Source organism: Orycteropus afer, unplaced genomic scaffold, assembly GCF_000298275.1.
Source record: "Orycteropus afer afer isolate SDZICR_OR568_19922 unplaced genomic scaffold, OryAfe1.0 scaffold00575, whole genome shotgun sequence".
Lineage (NCBI taxonomy): Eukaryota > Metazoa > Chordata > Mammalia > Tubulidentata > Orycteropodidae > Orycteropus > Orycteropus afer.
The window spans coordinates 436,639-460,775 of NW_006922162.1; the positions used below are offsets into that span (position 1 = coordinate 436,639).

At 44.3% G+C, this 24,137-nt stretch overlaps 1 protein-coding gene across 1 annotated transcript in view; it reads left to right on the plus strand.

Annotated features, from left to right (window-relative positions):
* The first annotated feature begins 18,984 nt into the window (after positions 1–18,984).
* The window catches only part of SH3BP5L (SH3 binding domain protein 5 like), a 56,055-nt gene continuing 50,902 nt past the window's right edge, over positions 18,985–24,137 (plus strand). The window contains exon 1 of the mRNA XM_007956144.2: positions 18,985–19,167. Coding sequence (XP_007954335.1) covers positions 18,985–19,167 — 183 coding nt within the window. The remainder of the gene's footprint in view (positions 19,168–24,137) is intronic.

Sequence of the window (24,137 nt, forward strand, 5' to 3'; positions counted from 1 at the left end):
AGAGGTTGAAATATCACTTGATTCTCAGAGCCTCTACACCCAGGGTGGAAGGCTATTCCCAGATCTGCTCCAAGTACACTAAGTAGAACTGTATTTCTCTGGGAGATCTGGTTGGGACTTGAGATTCCAATTAGTTCCACCCCTTCTCCCACTGATACTCAAGAGCAGAAACATTCCAGTTGTTGCTAGTATCAGCACATCTTAAGTTTCACAGCTACTTAAGTTGTCCAAAGCTACTCAACACAATCGCTGCAGACCAATCCCAAGTCCTCCTCGGCTTCCTCCATGGACAGGAAAGGAAGAGGACAGGCTTGATGACAGCTCCCCACCCTTTCCCACAGTGGGCTCAGTCTGACCCACAGCAGCAGGGACAAACCTTGTCTGCTATGGCTCAGTGGAAAGCCCCAGGAGGCCAGAGTATAGATAATGGGGTCAGAGACCAGCTGCAGTGATCACCACTGCTCAGGTACCTGGGGCTCAGCATTAATCCTTTTTGACCCTGGCCTGGAAAACTGGAGAGAGAGCTGGGGGAAGGGGGCACATGATGGTAGGTGAATCTAGAAGTGATTCGTCTGTGAATCTAATGGTCTTTCCCAGTATTTTTGCTCCTCACCTCAGCCCAAAAAGGATGCTAAGAGTCATTGTTTTCTCTAGGACTCTGATAATCCTAGTGGCGTAGTACCCAAGGCATTTGACTGCTAACCAGAAGGCTGGCAGTTCATACCCACCCACCACTCCTTGGAAAGAAGGTTGGGTGATCTACAGTGTTATCACCTCAGAAACCCAGGGAGAGGTCACTATGAGTCGGATCTGATTCCATGGCAGTAAGTTGTTGTTGATAATCCTAGATGACAACTGAAACAGAGACCTTGATAGATGCAAATTATCCACTCCCCTTATGGGCAGAGGTTGGGGAGGAAAATTCACTTGACTGCCACTGCCTGCTTGAGGCCTTTCCAGTAACAGTGCCTTCTACCCACAAAGACCTTTTCCCTCTTCACTCAGGATTCTGCTCAAATGTCTGCTTCCTCAGGAAAGCCTCCCTGAGTATGCCATACCCACACCCCATCTCCAGCTTTATTCTAAATTAATTGTGAATGTAATAGGAAACAGCGATCCCCACCCACTGTGCAAAGGTTTCAGCTCCTTTTCTAGAAGTAAGGATGGGGACACCTGTGGAATCCAGAGCACCAGAATGGCTTCCTTTTCCTCCATGAGATAAGGTCAAGTACTCCAGATTCAGTCTGACATGTTTAAGGAGCTGGTGGAAACAGGAATGACAGCTCCCTCCAACCCCAAGTTCCAAGTCTGATCATGATCCAAATACATTCTTTCTGAAGTCTGGCTTCACAAGGATTTTCCTATGAAATCTGTGGAGAGGTATGTATATAGGCAGAGAAGTAACACACCTAGTAGGATAGTTTCAGCCACTCCTTGGAAGGAAGGTTGGGCAATCTACTACCATAGTGATACTCCCTCAAAACCCAAGGAGGGGTCACTATGAGTAGAGTCTGACTCCATAGCACATAACAACAACAACAAAAGTAGGATAGTTTATCCTCTATGTCCCTTTGATGCATGGACAAAACTGAAGCCCACAGTGATTAGAAGCTTCCCAGAAATGGGATGGAGGGAGGACTATATATACGGATTTTATACCCTCTCAGGGAAAGTTAGCTCAACAATTCCTGAGGCAGGCTCAGTGAGGTGCGCTGGGATTGGCTGCACTGCAAAGGGAAGGGAGGCACATAAAGCACTCAATACTTTTTAAAAAATGATGTATTAATCTGGAACTCAAGTCTACCTAACGTTAGGTTCCTAGAGGAGAGGTAATTATTCTGCATAGCCCTAGCTACTACTATCACTCACTGCCATCAGTCCATTCTGACTCATAGTGACCCTGTAAGAGAGAACTGCCCCATAGGGATTTCCAAGGCTGTCAATCTTTATGGAAGCAGACTGCTCCATCTTTCTACCACAGAGCTGGTGGTGGGTTCCAACCACTAACCTTATGGTTAGCAGATATATAAATGCCTTAACCACTACACCACCAGGGCACTTTAGCCATTGCTATACAAAGACTGGGGAGCTCTGGTAGCATAGTGCCTGACTTGATGGCACATAACAACAACAACATACAGATTGGGAGCTCTGGTGGTATAGGGCCTAAGGCATTTGCCTGCTAACGAGAAGGCTGGTGGTTCAAACCCACCAGCCACTCCTTGGAAGGAAGTTTGGGCAATCTACTTCCCTAGTGATACCGCCTTGGAAACCCAAGAAGGGGTCACTATGAGTAGGATCCGACTTGACAGCAGTGAGGTTGTTGTTTTTTTTTTTCAATACTACACCACCAGAACTCCCTTTTTGGTTTTGGTTTTTATACAAGGACTGAAAATACTTTGCTTTGCTTTACCAAATCAGGACCGCAACCTGTGTAGAGGAACCACAGGTCTTGTATGATCCTGGACAAAGGATTTAGGGTATCTGACTCTCCTGTCTTGTAAAACTCGGTAAAAGGAACTTATTACAACGATAGGGAAGCTATTACAATGATTTCTATGAAAGGTGGGAAGGCCATAATATTTGAGAAGTGCGGTTGCTGATATACTCTCTTCATAACAGTCGCTCTGAAAATGAATCCTGAATAAGGGGCGGGGCTCCTACACCCATTCCCAAACGTCCCAAAAGTTGTGCGAACCCTTTTCAGACCTTCCACAGAACCCTGAAAGAATCCTTCTTCACACGGTTAGAGCAGCGTGGCCTTCCACACCTCCACCACTGCACACTGTGACCTCCAACAGTGAGGTGGGAAGGTCTGTTGCCCGTTTTAATACTCGGAAGCAGGTACAAAGCCAGCGTAGTAGAGCAGAACTATCCGAGGAATGCGGTACGCCACACCTGTGCAGGTTACCCTCCCTTCCCTCTGCAGCGCAGCCAATCCCAGCGCGTCTCAGTGAGCGCGCATCACGAACTGTTGGGCTGACTCTTCTTGGACAAGCCTCTTCCTACTTCCTTGACACAAGCCCACCCCAAGGGCGAGGCAGAGCATGAACAATTTGGCAGAGAGTGCAGGACTGTCTAACGCCGACAAAGCACGGTGCCATGGCTGAGCCTTTTGCTGCCCCTTTAATTCAGCCTAGTCTCGCGTGGCGCCAGCCTCCTGGATGACCGCGTCTTGAAGTTACTGGCCCGGAAGGTCACTGGGGGGAGGGGAGTTAGAGGACCGCAAATATGGAGGACAGGCCGAGGGCACGGGGCGGGGGGGAGGAGGCTGCAGGGAGGCCCCGCGGGGCGTACTTCGGCCAATCGATCCCTCCTTCACGCCTCCGCATGACTTGTTGCCAGGGCGGCGCTCCAAACAGCGGCAGACACGAACAGCCCGAGGCGGAGAGGAAGACAGGCAACAGTTGGAAGTCGGTGCCCCACGCCACCCCCGTCCTCACGTTCCCTTCCCTCTCCCGCCGCCGGTAGCTGGCCGAGGTCGGCCCCTCACCGATCACCGGCTGACTCCTCAGACACCGCGCGGCTCCCACTCGGCGGGCTCGCCGAACCCCGCCTCCCGGACTGTGGAGCTGGGACAGGGTAGGAAGGGGCAAGCAGAACAAGGACGCAGACTTGTGGGAGTCTGAAGGAGGAGACACCGAGCATCTGGCGCTTCAGGACAGGGAGTCACCCTTCAGGCCTCCTCCTCCTCTACTTGGTTGGCCAGTGGCTAGTCTCGTGCGGTGGCGCGTCACTGATTACTGGGAAGACTGGGCGGCGGTAAAACGCTCGCTCTTACTGTTCCGCCACCCTGGCGAATGCCTGAAACCCCGAAGGGGGCGGGGCTAACATGGTGAGCAAAAGGAGACTGCCACACCCATGCCCTTGCCAAAGCCCCGCTCTCTTCCCAGGATTAACCAATCTCTGCCTCTTCTTTTCTTTGCCTTCCCTCCTCGGTCCCGTCCCGTCCAATCAGAGGGAAGAGCTCCGATTTCTGCACTACGCCTAAGCCCCGCGGGCAGGCGTCCAGGGTCCGAAGATTTGTCTTGCGATCTGGTAGCATAGTGGCTAAAACACTTGCCTGCTAACCAGACGACTGGCGGTTCAAACCCACCAGCCACTCCTCGGAAGGCAGGCTGGGCAATCCTACTTCCGTAGTGATACTGCCTCGGAAACCCAAGGAGGGGTCACTATGAGTCGGGGCGACTCGACGGCACATAACAACAACATGGAACATTCCATAGTTCTATGGAAGAACAATGGAAACAACTTTTTTTTTTTTTTACCCAATTTTGACACAAGTTGTCCCTCCTCTCTACTCTGTTGGGTTCAATAATTTCATTGGAAAGGCCATGTACAACTCACAGACAATACTCACCATTATGGGATTTATCAGGGAAGTAACAGGTTACAATTCAGAATCAGAAATGACTCAGGATATAGTTCTTTGGTCCAAACAGTGTCTTTTTAGCCATGCTCTCAGCCTCTGGGGCCCTTGGGCCTCTTGGGTTGGCTGGCTTCTGCCTTGCTTGGGTAAAGCTCTTTAGTTCTGCCAGTAAATGCCCAGAGGCATCCCACTCTGCCAGTAAGCCTCTACCCGAAATCACTCAGCTCTCTCATTCCATGGGTTGGTCAAGTGCCAAGAGACACCACACTCGACCAGCAAGCCTCCTGCCCAAAGGTGCTCAGCTCTGCTTGCTCCATGAGCCAAGAAAACCACCTCACTGTCTCCTGCAAGTTTCCTGGTTCTACTCCCTCTGCTTCTGCCTTATCTCTGCCACTGCTTCTTGCCATCTCCATTGTTACAGCTCTCTTGTCTCTTGGGTCTTGGAGGTTCCCAGAATAGGGACCCCATGTCCAAAGGATGCACTATGCTCCTGTGTTGTCTTCTTTGTGTAGCCAGCTGGCCCCTTTTCTCTGGTATTGGCTCTCTTTTAAGCCTCATGGATGACAAAACTAACCAATCCTATCATTAGGATTCCATACATCTTGTTTGCATGGTCGATTTTGATTGGGTTGAAGTATAGGGATTTGGATATATAGGAGCTCTGGTGGTGTAGTGCCTAAGGCATCTGACTGCTAACCAGAAAGCTGGCAGTTCAAACCCACTAACCACTCCTCGGAAGGAAGATTGGTTAATCTACTGACATAGAGATACTGTCTCGGAAACCCAAGGAGGGGTTGCCATGAGTCAGAATTGATTCAGCAAAAGAGTCAAGTCAGGTCACCCCCACAAGGGTGCCATGCACCTTATTTGCGTTATTAACAAAATGTCCAATCCTCTTGGTGGGCCACAAGCACCTTATTTGCATACTCCTACCCATTTATTTGATGAGTTAAAAGACCATGGGTAGAGAGACCATATAATCATGATCTTCAAAATCCCAGCCTCCCCAACTCTGAGAGCAGAACTTGAGGGTGCCCAGCTTCCACTGCTGACCATTCTGAAAGAGATAACAATAGGAGGTCCCAGATAGAGTGGGAGAAAAATGTAGAACAAAACTCAGAATCATAAAAAAGGCCAGGCTTACTGGTCTGATAGGGACTAGTGGAACCCCTGAGACTATGGGACTTAGACACCCTTCAAGTCTGGAACTGAACTCACCCCCATGGCTCAACTTTCTGCCAAATGAAAGGCCTATAAAGTGAACAATAACACCAGGCAGGTACATAGTCAGGAAGGTGCAGATCTGAAGGGCAGCATTTGGCCAGGGATAAGGTCAGAAGGCAAGAAGGAATAGGAAAGGACAAAGGGAAATGGTAAATACTGAAGTGGGAAGAGTGCTGTTACATTGGGGATTGCAGTCAATGTCACAAAACAAAAAGTATATGCATTGTTGAATGGAAAACCAATTTGCTCTGTAAACCTTCACCTAAATCACAATTAAAAAAAATAATAATTCATTAAAGTAAAAAAAAAAAAAAGTGATCCTTGTCCTCTAGAGAAAACATTGGAAGCCAGATTTTTTTGTTTGTTTCAACAGAGGAAAAATGTTCTTATGGAGACATCACAATAGGGGATAATAATTTGAACAGAAATAGTGTAGTGAGAGAAAGTTAGGTCATCATGAAGTTATGTGCATATTTTCCATAAATATAAATATTTAAAATATGTATCAGATCCAAATAGTTTCTTTTTCCTACAACTTGACATCAGAGGATGAAAACTCCCTCTTTGATTCTGTAAATATTGAAGATATTTATTGAGGATATACTCTGTTATCCAAGGAGTTCTGGGGGTATAGTGGGTAAGGCATTTGGATGCTAACCAGAAGGTCAGGGTTCAAACCCACCAGCTGTTCTATGGGAGGAAGATGAGGCAATCTACTTCTGTAAAGATTTACAGCCTTGGAGACCCAATGGGGATCACTTTGAGTTGGAATTGACTCAATAACACTGAGTTTTACTATATTACCAGATAATATTGGAGATTGAACTCTTTGAAGGCATGCTGTAGGGGGACACACCCATCCTATCATTTGTCAAGGATAAAGTAGTATAAATGTAGTAAAGGGAAGAATAGGACATCCTACCATAGGTAAATCAGTGAATTTATTGATTCAACATGTAATAAAAATTTTGTATCGAGGTCAGACGGTGGCAAAAATTCCCATACCTTGGGAGTACCCATGTAGGTACTGAGATTGGGTTGAAGTATAGGGATTTGAATAAATAGGAGAAGTCTTACTCTAGACAGAGAACAAAGTGTGAGTAGAGGAGGTTCAGAGTCATATCTTTTCTCCTGTGAAGAAAAATGGGGCAGGGTAAGAGTTCTAGGGAGTGGAGATGGGTGGAGATATTGAAAGAAGAAACTCAGAAGAGCCCTGAAACATATCAAGGAATCCTTCCCTTCCACAAGCCTTTAATGGTGGTCTACTGTGAGACTGCATCTGCCTGGGTAATGGGAATATAGAGATGATGTTCTAATAACAGAGATGATGTTTCTAATAACAGAGATGATGTTAATACTATGTGCCAATCATGTGCCCTTTAGGGTATGGCAGCAGATCTATGCCACACCCAAGAATAGGCAAGGGCAAGGGAGGAGCCATGGTGGATCAGGATTTGTAAAGACTAGGAAGTTAGACGTGAACAGGTAAAGTTATGAGAGTGCATGACATTTCCTAGAGGGATTGTAGAGAGATGAGAAGGGAGCTAAGAGCAGAATGCTAGAGTACCAATCTCCAAGGGGAGGCAGATGCAGAAAGAACAGCAGCAAAGGTTTTGGGAAGGACAAGGGTCAGGACTTCAATCCCACACAATGAAGTGGGGGACAATGTGTAGTAAGTCAAAAGGCATCAAAATAGCACCAAGGCCATTAGATTTGGCCAGAGGGGACTGTCAATAGTTTAAGAGAGATACAAACAGAAAGGAGAATTGGAGAATATTGGTCATGGCAATGCAGAGCAAGCACATGCTTTACATTGCAGTTGAGGGGCAACTGAAAGGCAAGTAAATAGGACTAGGGGTATAGATCACCACTTGTCTTCAGTTTGCCATACTATAGTAGCTTGCCCATTGCTGTGATGCTGGAAGCTATGTGCTACCAGAATTTCTAATAACAGTAGGGTCATCTATGGTGGACAAGTTTCAGAAGAGTTTCTAGACTAAGACAAATTAGGAAAAATGACCTGGGGCTCTACTTCTGAGATAAACTGGCCAATGAAAACCTTATGGATAGCAATGGGACATTGTCTGATACAGTGCCAGATAACCCCTCAAGTTGAAAGACAATCAAAATATGACTAGGGAAGAGCTACCAGAATCCTTCATCATGTGCATTCAGAACCTTTATTTGCTGATGTGGCACAATTTAAAATGAGAAGAAACAGCTGCAAAAATCTATTAGTAATTAGTAAATGGAAATTATGAAGTATGAATCAAGGAAGATTGGAAGTTGTAAAAAATGAATTGAAATGCTTGAACAATGATACTCCAGGCAGCTGAAATAGACTGGTAATGGCCACTTTGAATCAAATGGTCTACTATGCTGGGAATAACAAATTTAAGAGGAATGGCAACACATTCATGGTCAAAAAGAACATTTTAAGATCTTTCAAGAAGATTTCAAAATCATTTAAACATTTCAAGAAGTACAATGCTGTCAGTGATAGGATAATATCCATATACCTACAAGAAAGACCAGTTAATATGACTATTATTCAAATTTATGCACCAACCACTAAAGCCAAAGATGAAGAAATTGAAGATATTTACCAGCTTCTGCAGTCTGATACTGATTAAACATCATCAAGATGTATAGATAATTACTGGTTATTGGCTTGTGAAAGCTAGAAACAAAGAAGGATCAGAAGCTGGAAAATATAGCCTTGGTGAAAGAAACAATGGTGGAGATTGCATGACAGCATTTTTAAAGATCAAGGACTTACTCATCAGAAACACCTTTTTCAACAACATAAAGGATGACTCTACATGTGGACCTTGCCAGATGGAATACACAAGAATCAAATTGACTATATCTGTGGAAAGACATGATGGAGAAGCTCAATGTCATCAGTTAGAACAAAGCTAGGGGCCAACTGTGGAAAATATCTAAAGAAAATGGCACATGCAGTTGTAAAATTTGGCAAGTCTGAAGTCTATGGGTCAGATATCAAGCTGGAGGGCTTCTCTTGACTCATGTAGCTGCAAGCCATGATGAACCCAAGATTGGCAGGCAATGCAGCAGGCCACTATTTCAAGTCCAAAAGCTGGAGGGTCAGATGATGATAAGCCAGATGTAGGATCCAGATTGAGCAAAAAGCCTGAGATTTTTGCCAGGACACCCATATATATGATAGAAGCAGGCCACACCCCTGAGGAAATTCCCTTTCAACTGATTGGCTGCTCATAGTAGATCTCATCATGGAGGGGAGTAGATTACATCAGATCTCATCATGGAGGATGACTACATCATAACTGCTAAACCACTGAGAATCATGTCCCAGCCAACTTGACACACAACCTTAACTATCATAGGTGCCATGGAGTCATAGTGACCCTATGTATAACAGAAGGAAACACTGTTCAGTCTTATGCCATCCTCATAACCATTGTTATGTTTGAGCCTATTTTTGTATTAACTGTCAATCCACCTTCTAGAGAGTCTTCTTTTTCACTGACCCTCTACTTTACCAAGCAAGATGCTGTTCTCCAGGGACAGGTCTCTCCTGATAACATGTTCAAAGTACAAGAGTTGAAGTCTTGCCATCCTTGCTTCTAAGAAGTATTCTGGCTACACTTCTTTTGCAACAGATTTGTTCATTCTTATGGCAGTCCATGGTATATTCAATATTCTTGGCTAATACCATAATTCAAATGCATCAATTCTTCTTTCATCTTCCATATTCATTGTCCAGCTTTTGCATGCATATGAGATGACCGAAAATACCATGGCTTGGGTCTGGCACAACTTAGTTCTCAAAGTGACATCTTTGTTGTTTAACACTTTAAAGAGGTCTTTTGCAACAGATTTGCCCAGTGCAATATGTCAATTGGTTTCTTGATTGCTGCTTCCATGAATGTTGATTGTGGGTCCAAATAAAATGAAATCCTTGACAATTTCATTATTTTCTCTGCTTATCATGGTGTTAAGGAGCTCTGGTGGCATAACACCTAAGACATTTGACTGCTAACCAGAAGGCTGGCAGTTCAAACCTACCAGCTACTGCATCAAAGGAAGACTGGGCAATCTACTTCCATAAAGATTTACTGCCTCAGAAACCCAAAGGGGGGTTGCTATAAGTTGGAATCGACTTGATGGCAGTGAGTTTGGTTTTGGTTTGTATCATGATGTTGTGAGGATTTTTGTTTTCTTTCGGTTGAGGTGTAATCCATAACGAAGGCTGTAGTTTTTGATCTTCATCAGTAAGTGCTTCAAGTCCTCTTCACTTTCAGAAAGCAATGTTGTGTTGTCTGCATATTGCTGGATGTTAATTAGTGTTTCTCCTGTCCTAATGTCTTGTTCTTCAAGGGTGACTGCTAGTATTTTAAATACTGGTGGCATATCTTCCAACATCACAGCAATATGCAAGCCACCACAGGATGACAAACCATTCAAAGATGAATGGTGGGGGATCATCAATTGCTCCTATGCAAATTCTGGTTGAAGCTGATGCAAATGAAAACAAATCCACAAGACCCAAAGTACAACCATAAATATATACCACCTGAATTTAGAGACCATATCAAGAATAGATTTGACACACTGAACACTAATGACAGAAGACCAGAAGAGTTTTGGGATGGTATCAAGGACATCATACATGAATAAAGCAAGATTTCATGAAAAAGACAGGAAAGAAAAAGACCAAAATTGATGTCAAAAGAGACTGAAACTAGTTCTTGAAATAGAGTGGCTAAGCAGAAAGGAAGAAATAACGTAAAAGCTGAACAGAAGATTTCAAAGGGCAGCTCGTGAAGACAAAGCAAAGTATTACAACAAAATGTTCAAAGACCTTGAGTTAGAAAACCCAGTTGGAAGGACATATTTGGCATTTCTCAAGCTGAAAGAATGGAAGACAAAAATCAAATATTGAGTTGCAATATTGAAGGATTCTATTGTCAAATATTAAATGATGCAGAAAGCATCAAAACAAGATGGAATACACAGATCAATGTACTAAAAAGAATTGTTTGACTTTGAACCACTTCAGGAGGTACTATAAGGTTAAGAACCATGGTATTGAAGGAAGATGTCCAAACTGCATTGAAAGCATTGGCAAAAAGCAATGCTCCAGGAATTGATGGAATATCAAATGAGGTGTTTCAACAAACGGATGCAACATTGGAAAGACTCATTCCTCTATGCCAAGAAATTTGGAAGCCAGCTACTTGGCCAATCATATGGAAGAGATCCATATTCATGCCCATTCCAAAGAAACGTAATCCAATAAATGAGGGAATTATGAACAATGTCATTAATGTCACATGCAAGTAAATTTTTGCCAAAGACAATTCAAAACTGGTTGCAGCAGTCCATTTGACAGAGAATGGCCAGAAATTCAAGCCAGATTCAGAAACTGAATGCGGGATATCATTGCTGATGCCAGATGACTCTTGACTGAAATCAGAGAATACCAGAAAGATGTTTACCCATGTTTAATTGACTGTGTAAAGGCATTTGACTATATGGATCACAACAAATTATGGATAACATTGAGAAGAATGGGAATTCCAAAACACTTAATTGTGTTTATGGTGAACCTGTACATAGACCAAGAAACAGACATTCAAACAGAACAGATACTGCATGCTTTAAAGCATGGAGTGTGTGTCAGAGTTGTATCCTTTTGCCATATTTATTAAATCTGTATAGTGATCAAATAACCCAAGAAGCTGGACTATATGAAGAAGAATGCAGCATCAGGATTGGAGGAAGATTCATTGACATCTGCAATATGCACATGACACAATTTTTCTTGCTGAAAGTGAAGATGACTTGAAGCACTTCTGATGAAAAAGAAAGACTGTATAGCCTTCAGTATAGATTACACTTCAACAGAAAAAAAAAAAAAATCCTCACATGTCAACCAATAATCAAAATCATGATAAATGGAGAAAATACTGAAGTTGTCAAGAATTTCATTATACTTGGATATATAGTCATCACCTATGGAAAGAGCACCCAAGCAGTTAAATGACTCTAACCAAGGGAGTGAAAGATTCATGCAATCAAAACTATAAAATACTGCTGACAGAGATTAAAGAAGACTAAGGTGCACCTAACTCAAGCCATGGTATTTTCAGTCACCTCATATGCATGTGGTAGCATAGTGCCTAAGGCACTTGACTGCTAACCAGAAGGCTGGTGGTTCAAACCCACCAGCCACTCCTCGGAAGGAAGGTTGGGCATTCCTACTTCTGTAGTGATACTGCCTCGGAAACCCAAGGAGGGGTCGCTATGAGTCGGGGCCGACTTGATGGCAAATAACAACGACAACAACATATGCATGTGAGAGCTGGACAATGAATAAGGAAGACTGAAGAAGAGTTGATGTTTTTGAGTTGTGGTGTTGGTGAAGAACACTGAAAGTACCATGGACTGCCAAGAGAATGAACAAATCTGTCCTGGAAGAAGTGCAGTCGGAATGTTCCTTGGAAGCGAGAAGGGCCAGACTTCATCTCACCAACTTTGGTCATGTTGTCAGAAGGGACCATTCCTCAGAGAAGGATACCATGCTTGGTAAAATGGAGGGTCAATGAAAAAGGGGAAGGCCCTCAACAAGATGGATTGACATGGTTGCTGCCACAATGAGCTCAGGTGTGGCAAGGATCGTGAGGCTGGCACAGGACTGGGCAGTATTTCATTCTGTTGTACACGGGGTCACTATGAGTTGGAGTCAACTCAATGGCACCTAACAACAACAACAACAATATAAATGGGAAGATGTTCCACTTTCATAGACTAGAAGACTAAATATTGTGAACATGTTAATCATACAAAGTGACCTGTAGTCAATGAAATCGTGATCAAAATGTCAACAGCCTTCTTTACAGGACTAGAAAAACTCATCCTCAACTTTATATGGAGTGGCAAGAGTCTCCAATTAGCTAAAACAATGTTGAAAGAGAAGAACAAAGTAGGACTTACACACCCTGATTTTAAAACATACATATTGATCAAAAGAGCCTGGTACTAGTATAACAATAGACACAGATCAATGGAATAGAATTGAAAGTCCAGAAATAAACCGACACATTAATGGTCAGCTGATTTTCTACAGGTGTGCTAAGTCCACTTGATGGAGAAGGAAGAGTCTCTTCAGTAAATGGTGTTGGGAAAATTGGATTTCCACATGCAGGAAAATAAAACAGGATCCATGCCTCATAACTATACACAAAAATAAACTGAAGACAGATTAACAGCCTAAATTTGCAAACTAAAACACATGTAGGAAAATAAAACAGGATCCATGCCTCATAACTATACACAAAAATAAACTGAAGACAGATTAACAGCCTAAATTTGCAAACTAAAACCATAAAACTGATAGAAGAATAAACAGGAGCAATGCTGGCAGGCCTAGCTTTCAACAATAGATCATCTAACATAACAATAAAAGTACAAACAAAAGACAAATAGGTGATAAGTGTAACTGCATAAAAACTAAAAACTTTTGTTCATCAAAAGACTTTATCAAAAAAGCAAAAAGACAAGCTATAGACTGGGAGAGTAATTTTGGAAACCATGTATCAGACAAGAATCGAATAACCAAAATATACATAAAACTTTGACAACAAAAAGACAAATAATTGTCCTAAATTGTACAAAGGACTTGGATAGACATTTCACCAAAGAAAATTCAAATGGCCATCAAACACATGAAAAGATCCTCAGTATTATTAGCCATCAAACAAAACAAACTCACTGCTATAGATTCGTTTCCAACTCATAGCGACCCGCTCTGGGTTTCTGAGGTGGTAAATCTTTACAGAAGTAGACTGCCTTGTCTTCAATTCCACTCCTACCCAAAAGACCTGAATGCAGAGATTCAGAGACTTGTACCTTAATGTTCTCTGCAGTAATATTCACAAAAGCTAAAAAATGGAAACAACCTAAATGCCCATAAACAGGTGAATGGATAAACAAGGTATGTTACATACATACAATGGAATACTACTTAGCCTGCAGGAGAAATGAAATCTTGATACATGCTACAGTATGGATGGAGCTTGAAGGTATTATGTTGAAGGAAATCACAAATAATGCACATTAGCCATAAAAGAGATGCAATTCAAAACCACAATGAGGTATCATTTCCATTTCACTCCTACTAGGATGTTGCTTTGTGCCATCAAGTCGGACCTGACTCATAGCGACCCCTCCTTGTGTTTCCGAGGTGGTATCACTACACAAGTAGATTGCCCAACCTTCCTTCCTAGGAGTGGCTGGTGGGTTTGAACCGCCAGCCTTCTGGTTAGCAGTCAAGTGCTTTAGGCACTACGCTACCAGAGTTCCCCCTACTAGGATGGCTAAGATAAAAAAAAGAAAAAACATAACAAAAGTTAGTGAGGATGTGAGAAAACTGGAATCCTTATCCGTTGGTGGTGGGAATGCAAAATGGGACAGCCATTGTGGAAAACAGTGTGACAGTTCATAAAAAAATTAAAAATTGAATTAGCATATGCAGTGGTTAAGTTTGTTTGTCAACTTGGCTGGGCTTGGTTGAGTGGCTTGGCAGCTGAATGTAGTTAGTTATTCCCCATGGTGAGACTGGTAATTAAGTCCACAGTGGAATCTCTTGGAGCAGCTGAGTAGCTGCTTTGGGCATGTGGTCTACTTCCTGTATATAAGAAACAGCTTTGGGAACAGTCTCTAGCTTACGGCACACTTGAACCCTGCATGTAGCCGTGTGGTTTTTCAGCAGCCTGCCATGCTCTGCCAACATTAGGAGCAGGAGTCAGGGCTGAAGCCCAAGGTTGAGGGGCTTTCACCCAGCCCCTAGAGCCTGGCACTTTGAACTCAGACTTAAAGCCTCCAAACTGTGAGAGAACAAACTCCTGTTTGTTCAAGCCATCCCATTTGTGGTATATTCCTGTCAGAGAAGCACTAGGTAACCAGAACATCATATAACCCAGCAATTCCATTCCTAAGTATATATTCAAAAGACTTGTGCCCTAATGTTCACTGATGTAGTAGTATTCACAACAGCTAAAAGGTGGAAACAATCTAAATGCCCATAACAGGTGAATGGATAAACAAAATGTGTTACATACATGGGAGCTCTGGTGGTGTAGTGCCTAAGGCATTTGACTGCTAATCTGAAGGCTGCTGGTTCAAACCCACCAGCCACTCCTCAGAAGAAAGATTGGACAATCTATTTCTGTAGTGATACTGCCTCGGAAACCCAAGCTGGGGTCACTATGAGTCCGCCAGGCAGTGAGTTTGGTTTTTTTTTTTTTTTTTGGTTACATACATGCAATGGACTACTATTTAGCTTGCAGGAGAAATGAAGTGTAAATACATACTACAGTATGGATGGAGCTTGAAGTTATCATGCTGAGTGAAATGTGAAATCACAAATAACAAATAGTGCATGATATCACTTATATAAATAGACAAGAAAAGACAAATGCACAGAGGGTAAAGTTTATTAGTGGTTACCAGGGCAGGAAGGAGGGAAGAAAGGGGTTTAACAATGATGGAAAAATCACATTGATTAAGCGTAGGGTTGCACAGTTGATCATTGTAATTGTTGTCAATAAGTTATACAGCTGTAGAAAGTTGAACTCACAAAAATTGCATGATAGTTACATTTACAACGACAAAAAAAAAAAAAGTAGCTGTTGAAGCAATTTATGTATAACCATCCATGGACTACAGAAGGATGAACAAACCTGTCCTGGAAAACGTTGGAAGTTAGAATGGTCAGACTTCATCCCACCTACTTTGGTCATGTTGTCAGAAGGGACCATTCCCTGGAGAAGGATATCATGCTTGGTAAAGTGGAGGGTCAGTGAAAAAAGCGAAGACAGTCAAGGAGATGGATTGACACAATGGCTGCAATGATGGGCTAAAGCATACTAAAGACTATGAGGGTGGTACAGGACTGGGTAGTGTTTTGTTCTGTTGTACAAAGGGTTGCTATGAGTTGGAGCCCACTCAATGGTATTTAACAATAACACATTTGGCTACTTAAAATTAAGTAAACAAATTAAAAAATTCAGGTCCTTAATTTTATCAGCTCCATTTCAAGTGCACATGTGGCTGGTGCCTACTGTATTGCAGAGATGATACAGAATATATCCATGACTGTAGACAGGTCTACTGAATAGTGCTGCTCTAGAGCGAAGTTTTAATCCACGTCCATGCTGGCTTCAGGTCTTGTGTAGTGCAAATGGTTTGCACCTTTTTACTAAAGGTTGGTGCTGAAGAACGAAGGCCTGGTAGCAGTTCTTCTCTGTAACACAGGGGGTCATCATGAGTTGGAAAAGATTCTACGTCAACAGGTTTTGGCTTCAATTAAACAAGGCTAGGTTAAAGCAGTATACAGCTCCACCTACTTGCACCTCCTCCTACCCAAAACAGTATCCAAATTTAGTAAAAAACGGCAGATATTATAATTTATGCATAATTAAATCAGATTTAGTCTCAGGCCAGGGGAGACATCAGAGAGTCTGGGCATTATAAATGTTCATGATATTTTTTCAACAAGTCCGATAAAGATCTGTGATACTCAGCACTCATGATTGCTAAAGGCTGAATGCATAGGGAAAGATGTGTGACCTGTTTAAGAATGACAGATGTTAAGGTACTGTCAAATAGCAAAGGGTATTCAAGCTTGGGTAGACAGAAGGTAAGTAGGATGGGGTCATTACAGTGAAATTCCAGTTCTCCAAAACTAAAAGGAATGATAGAGGACAAATTAATTACGTTTATGATTTCTACATGTAATTTTCATGTTTTTTGTATGGCACTTTAATAACAAAAGCAATGTACTAGAAGACTGGGGTGTTACTACTCATCAGAGCTGTCTGTTTATACATGATTACTTAGGGCCCTGCTAACTCACTTGAATGAGAAGTCACTTTTGGAATTAAAAAATAATAATACAAAGACAGGAGCTCTGGTAGCATAGTGCCTAAGGCACTTGACTGCTAACCAGAAGGCTGGTGGTTCAAACCTACCGGCCACTCCTCGGAAGGAAGATGGGGCAATCTACTTCCGTAGTGACACTGCCTAGGAAACCCAAGGAGAGGTCGCTATGAGTCGTGTCCGACTCAGGGCACATAATAACAATACAAAGGCAATTTTATGGACAAATATATTTTAAAAATCTACTTTTTAGAAGGAATATATTTGGTCTCTTTAATTTCTTGTTTGTTTGATGTGGTTACTCACTGGGTGAGGGTGAAGATCCGAGGGAAGAATAATTCATTCCATTCGCTTTTTCTAGCTCTCAGGGCAACCTTGAGTTGGCTCAGACTAAGGTAGGACTTTTGTTCAAATAAAGCGTTCAACTTTGAAGTCTCTGCTCTCTCTTCTCGCCTTGCCTGGCGCACATAGAAATGGCGACCAGGTCCTTTGCCCAGGCCTGGTTCTTATCGCCGAGTCAGGCCAAACCAAAAATCAAACGCACTGCCGTGAAGTCGGAGCCGACTCACAGCGACCCCTCCTTGGGTTTCCGAGGCAGTATCACTAGTACTGGTGAAACCCAAGGAGGGGTCGCTGAGTCAGATTCTACTCGATGGCAAATTACAACAACAACATCACTACAGAAGTACATTGCCCAACCTTCCTTCCGAACGACACATAAGGTTATGCAATAAACAGAAACTCCTCCTCCTCTTTGAGGGCTTTTGAGCACTGAGTGCATGTATTTAGTTCATGTTGACTAAAATTTCTTATTAATATTTAGTATAATTAGCCACCCCATCGAAATGACTTTCAGTAAGTGAACGCCTCGCTCGAGGAGGGGCAATCGCTGAGGCCGGGGCAAGGACGCTGGCTGGAGGACTCAAAGAGATTGTTTACCCATCAGAGCTTATTATGAGTTCTGCTGCCTTCATTGGGGTGAGAAAAGTCACTCCTGGAAAACAACCTTGAGTTCCAACATCAGAGTGTAGTCATCCTCAGACTCAGCGACTCCGTCCGTTGCTACAGCCAATTTTTACCTTGGCAAAGCTGCGAGTTACTTTCCGGCTGCCGAGCGTTACTTTCCGGCTGCCAGGAGCCGCAAGTTCCGTAAATAAGATGGCAGCATTCTTTATGAGGTTATTATTCAAACTCTGTTTTATTTCTAGCACTTCCCTACTTACCAGGGACGCTAGCAGTCCCTAATTCACAGTATTTTTTCTCATCACATAACGCTCATTTAAAAAATTTATTTATGGGTTTGGTAGTTAATGGAATAGGGGCAACGTAGGCAGGCCTGAAACGTGTGGGGTACCATTCTGTACGGAAACCGAAGGTTTGTTAGTGCGAGTGTTTGGAATTCCTGACCCGGCCAAGTTCACCGTAGAGAGTACGAGGGAGGGGCGAGTGGACAGGAGGAGGTTAAGTGGTGATGTATTTCCGCTTCCTCTCGGTCCTGTCGTCTTTGATTGGACCAGGTTGTTGCGAGGAGGGAGGGGGAAGATTGTTTGCAGCTGAGAAGCTCTGCTTACGGGAAGGTAAACTGAGGTAAGACTTTGAAGGGTTGCTATTGCGCCTGTGTAGGATGGCTGGGGGCAGAGCTGTTGGGATGGGGTTAGAGTTGGAGACTGGAGGCTCAGACTATTTTGAGGATTGGAGAGGAGAGAGGAGGTGGGGCGGGGCAGGGAATTTACAGAGTGAATGGTAGAGAGGCAAGGATCCAGTGGGGTGGGCGGAAGGAAAGGGGGATGGAGAAAAGGGTGGGAGTACGGCAGGAAGTCTGGAAGACGCTGGTGGGGGAAGGGCTGGAATCGAGGGAAGAGGTGGGCCTTAAGTGCTTGAGAGATGGGAAAAGAAGTTGCGATGAGGCAGGTCGGAGTATGAGGTGTGGCGGAAGGAGCGTGGAGTCCCTAAAAGTCTCAGGGGTTGGAAGGAGCTGGTGGCCTAGGTTCTTAGGCTGGCATGACCATGTACTTGGCTTTTGTTTCACCCACAGCTCTGCAGAGACTCTCATCCAGCCGCCTGTGCTCGGGCCTACCCTTCAGTCTCCAGCTGCCACCACAGCCTGGAGGCGCCTGCCTCTACCCTCCCGAATGGTGCTCCTCCTCGTAGGCCTCGGCCCAGGATCCAGACCCCCTTTGCCCCCTGCCTTGGAGCTGTTGCTCCGGATCTCTCCTGGTGGACTCCCCATTGGTGGGAGGGAAGGACTTTGGCCCAGACAAGGCCATATCTGTAGGAACCCTACTGACAGTTTGAATTTCAGCCTATACCAAGTGTGAGGTTCTTCCTGTGACCCCTTTTCTACCTTTTGACAAGAGAAACCTTTCTCCTTTGCTGTCCAGAGCCCAAGAAGTCCCAAGCTGGGGCCCTGGTCCCAGCATGTCAGTCCTTTCTTGTGCATAGGGCTCTGCCCTTTCCCAGTAAGCATGGCTGAGTTCAGGCAGGTACCAGGTGGGCGGGAGACCCCACAGGGGGAGCTGCGACCTGAGGTGGTTGAGGATGAAGTCCCTAGAAACCCAGTTGCAGAGGAGCCTGGAGGAGGAGGAAGCAACAGCAGTGAGACCAAATTGTCCCCAAGAGAGGAGGAAGAACTGGATCCTAGAATACAGGTGAGGAGGCTGAGTGAGGGGAGAGACAAGGAGCCTAGAATCCACCTTTTATGAAGAGCTGTCAGATGAATGAGGAGTTAAACTTATTCTCTCCCAGTGCAGTGGGAAAGGAAAGGAAAAGTAAACTCGTCAACAAATTGTTGCAATGTAGTGTGACAAGTGCCAAAAAAGTTGTAGGGCTGAACAGTTGATGGGAGGGCAGATAAAGTCCTGGCCCGACTACACGGGGTATGCTGCTGAAGGCTTCCCTGAAGTGAAGTAACACATTCGCAGTACCAGGTGTAGGTCAGTTGAGGGAATAAGTGTCTGGTTTAGAACTGTTCTTTTTAAATTAAGTGCAGGGGGCTGTTCCTCAGAAATGCTTTGTGAGGGGGATGTAAGAGAAGATGACTGAGACTGGGAGAAAGCTTTGAGGATGAGTGATTGAATCTTTTTTCCTCTCTTGTCTTCTATTCTGTGCTTCCCAGGGACTTTCACATCTGTACAGGATGATACCTTTTAGATCTTAGAAAGGTGGCATCAGGCTGTGGCCTATTTGGAAATCTCATGTGTTGAAGTGATCTGCATCAGTCTTGGTCAGTCCTTAATGTTACATTTTTTCTACTCAGGATGCTGTGTGGTTATGCCAAAGGAATGGAAGAGCTGGTTTACCATATGAGAGTGCTTACAGTCTGGTTTGTTGGGCAGGCGGATCTTTGTGAAGACGGAGGGGCAGTGTGTGGAGCTGGTGCACAGTCAAGGCTGGGGTGCAGTGTTCTGGGGCCCTGACTGGGAAGGGCTCCCTGAGAAAGCTGGTTAGGCATATGAGAGCCAGACTCTTCCTGAGTGTTTGGGGTCTGAGTTTGCCATTTGGTCTGGTAGCATCTCCCAAGACGCTTCCATGGAAGTGACTCATCCCTCTGCAGGTGAGTAAGAACGTCTCAGGTTGTGCATTCCTTGGTTTCTCTGTCAACAGATCTTTATTGGATAACTCTAGTGAGTGGAGAAGATATCAACGCTGGTCCTGGCGTCGTACCTGCCCTTTTGTTGGGGCTTCCAGGATGTGCATGTGGGGATCCTCCTGAATTTTGTCACTTACAGTGGAGCTGTGGTGATCTTTTTCTTTTTGGCATGAGTCAGTAATTTATTTCTTCTGTGCCTCAGAGACATTTCATTGAGAATAACTCAATTTTTCCTGCTAATTCTACAGATTTGTCATTCACTGAGGAAACATTGTAATGAAACAGCGGTGGGCTGAGATTCAAGCATCCTCCAGCTGCGTGATTTATGATTTAACCTTTCTGTGATGTAACCTCTCTGAGCCTCAGCTTTCTCATCTGTGTGAGGGGATGGCTAGGCCAATTTGCATGACTCTTTCCGGCTGTTCTGTGACATGGCTCCTGTGATTCTTTCATGAAATCTTTTGCTTGGTTTTTGGTGATACTCTGGGAGAGACCCTTGGGGAAGAGGGCTATGTAACTCACTTCATGCCCCTCCCTACAATATTCTTTGCCCTGCTTCAGAGGAAAGAATTTATCACAGTCTCTTTCCTCAGCTTCTCCTGTTCCTATATAATTTTTCCATTGTCCTCTGGTAGCATAGTGCCTAAGGCACTTGACTGCTCACCAGAAGGCTGGCGGTTTAAACCCACCAGCCACTCCTCGGAAGGAAGGTTGGGCAATCCTGCTTCCGTAGTGATACTGCCTCGGAAACCCAAGGAGGGGTCGCTATGAGTTGGGGCCAACTCGACGGCAAACAACAACAACAACATAGGTGAAGGGGGGAGCTCTGGTAGCATAGTGGCTAAAGCACTTGACTGCTATCCAGAAGGCTGGCGGTTCAAACCCACCAGCCACTCCTCGGAAGGAAGGTTGGGCAATCCTACTTCCGTAGTGATACTGCCTCGGAAACCCAAGGAGGGGTCGCTATGAGTTGGGGCCGACTTGATGGCACATAACAACAACATAGGTGAAGGCAGTGGTATTAAAAGTCACTCTGGTGCTGCACTGTCCAGTAAGGTAGCCATTATCTGCATGTGGCTTCTTAAATAAAAATCAGTTAAAGTGAGATGAAGTACAAAATGCAGATCCCCTGCTGCTGTATCAGCAGTGCAGAAATAGAAGTAGAACATTTTCATCATTATAGACAGTTCTATTGGACTGACTGTGAGGGTTAGAGTATACTGAGGAGGGATAAGGTCCACTTTGCCTCCAGTGAATTTGTAGTAGTATTGGTGCAGGCGGGATAGATCAGACCCTCTCGCTAAACCACACAGTACATCGTAAAATGTTATGGTTGTGGTAGGGAGGAAAGGTCTTTTAGTGGCCTCCCTCATTTAATGACTTCCAGCTAGGCCAAAGCTCCAAATGGTATGTGTCCTTCATGCATACGGGAGAGGGAGCACTGTATCAGGGGTACCCTTCATGGACGTGGCCAGGCAGCACTTAGCTCTTCTGGGTTTGGGCTCCTTTTCTGGATAAGGATAGTGGGTTGTATGTCTTTTGAGGTCGTTTTTAGTGTTGCCAGTACTCAAGACCATGTTGCCTTGATAATGTGTTTCATTACTTTAAATTGGTGTTAATTTTTCTGGGTTCTCAATGCGTGTAGTAGAACTCCACCAATAGATCCATCAGATCTCCCCACTGAGCTCTAAAAACACTCATTCCCAATCTGCAGCCAGGGCTGAGCCCACCCAACTAGGAACATCCCAAAGGCCAGGACCCTGGCTTCATGTTTTCTTAAGGTCTTTGAAGAGGTTGGCTGCTCTTAGGGTGAGACGCTTTCTGAAGTGGGAATGTGTTTCCTTGGCAAGCAGGCTGCTCTGTGCCCACACTGTGAGATCTCTCTGGAAGTTGGAAAAAAGCAAGTTGGCAGCTGACTTGGAATGGGCTGTCCACCTAGGGAATGCCACTGACTATGTCTCTAGGATCATGACTTTAGCACAGTTCTCTGAAATGTCCAGGTTAGTCTCAGCTTTCTCAGAGGGTCTAGAAGAGGGAAGGAGAGTAGATCCTGTGTTTACTCTATTGTGACTCTCTGATTACTTAGCTCCTTTGTGATGGACACATTTTTTTCTTAGACCTATTAATACAGTCAGGTTATTGTCGGGTCTTACCTGCAGCTTTTATGTTCTCATCTAGAAGTGTAGGGTTGACACCCATAGGGCAATTTTATTTCCTTTATTTCCAAATTCTTGGGCCATGCACCACCATCCCCCAACTTACTTACAATCAATTTGAATCATTTGATCTTTACTAGGTAGGGCAAGAGCATTTGTAGCCTAAGCACCCAAGCGTTTGGCTCAGTGACCTGGCATCCTGGGAATGCACCCAGTGTGTTCTGGGAAAGTCACCCTTCCTGGCTGCTGGCTTCCTCATGGATGATGTATGCTGACTCAGAATCCCATTTCACTGAGACAGGAGTCTCTAGGGGAGCTGGCCAAATGGAATGTATCACCCAGCCTTGCCATGGGTCTGCTTTAACCTGGCTGTCTCTGCCCCTGCCACCCCCACTGACCCATGCCTCGCCTATTCTCCAGGCATTTCTTTGTTTTGCTAGAAAGAGCTTTGTGAAAGAACTTTGGGACAGACCTGCTAACCTTCCTGGAAGTTGATTTTCTCATCACCAAAGGGCTTTTTAATTGCTTTGAGGTGCAATGGGGGTACGGGTCCTGTATAGAAAGACAATGGCTGCTCTGACCTATTGCCAATAGTAAGAGCCCTTCAGGTCATTTTTCCTGTGGTGATGGCTTATGCTGATAAATTTTTCAGCATTCGAGAGTCAGAAATGGGGGCAGTTCGGGCTGTGGAATGGAGTGGGGATCCAGTCTTGGACCTTGGTTTGCCCACATTAACATCCCATGGTGGCCTCTTTGCTTGTCTCCTTTCCTTCCCCCTCTCCCACCAGTGTTTATTGGATACCTGAGCTAATAATCCATTTCCTACCAGGGCAGCTGTTTTCATAGGTGACATCACTCCTTCTCTGAGGAGTCCATCCAGGGCCGTCCTTAGTCCTAAGGGAGTCGTAGCCCTGTGGCAGAAAAGCAATATATATCAGCTTCTAGACCAATATGGGACCCATGCACCACATGTGGCTCCTGAGCACTTGAAACATGGCTAGTCCAAGTTGAGATGTGCTGTAGGGGTCAAATGCACAGTGGATTTCAGACTTAGTTCAGAAAAAAAAGTGTAACAGATGTGATTAATAATTTTTTGTTAATTACGTGGTGAAATAATATTTTGATTATATTGGGTTAAATGAAATATGTTATTACAATTTCATCTTGTTTTTACTTTTAGAAAATGTAGCTGATAGAAAACGTAGAATTCCATTTGTGACTTGCATTATATTTGCATTGGACACTTTATCCTAGAGCCGTATTCATGGCTTTCCTGAAGCAGGGTCTGTGTTGTGGCATGCACAGTTTGTTCCATTTTAAGTTTCCACCTTTGTTTTTCTTTCATTATGACTGATGTGTATGACTTGGTTTCCCACTAGCTGAAATCTTTCCAGCATCAAGGAGAGGTATAAAAATAGAATGATTAATGGAAAATTATACATCTTGGTCTAACCACCTCACTGGATTGTTGAGAGTGCACAGTGAGATTGTCAGTATCACCAGCCAGATGGTGAGCAATGATTATGTCTTTCAAGCATACAGATCATGTGTGCTGGGGCCTATGGAGCTCTTGGAGGTGGAGGAGACACTTCTGCTGTGTATCAGGCTTCTCCCCAGACAGGGTCCTTGGTATAGACTAGTACTCTTTCTTAGGAGCAGCCTAGATACAGTGGGCCTGGGAACTTAGCTAGGGTTTTCTTGGCAGGGGAGGGTGACTTAAGTGTCAGCTCTCCTCCTTGCTTTCTGCCATATCAGGGAAAGGCCTTGTGTGGTTCTGTTGTCCTTGCTTCTCCAGTCCCAGGGCTGGTGAGGCACTCAAACCAGCATGTCTAGTGACTTCTCCCCAGTCTTTCCCTTCCTCCCACAGGATGAC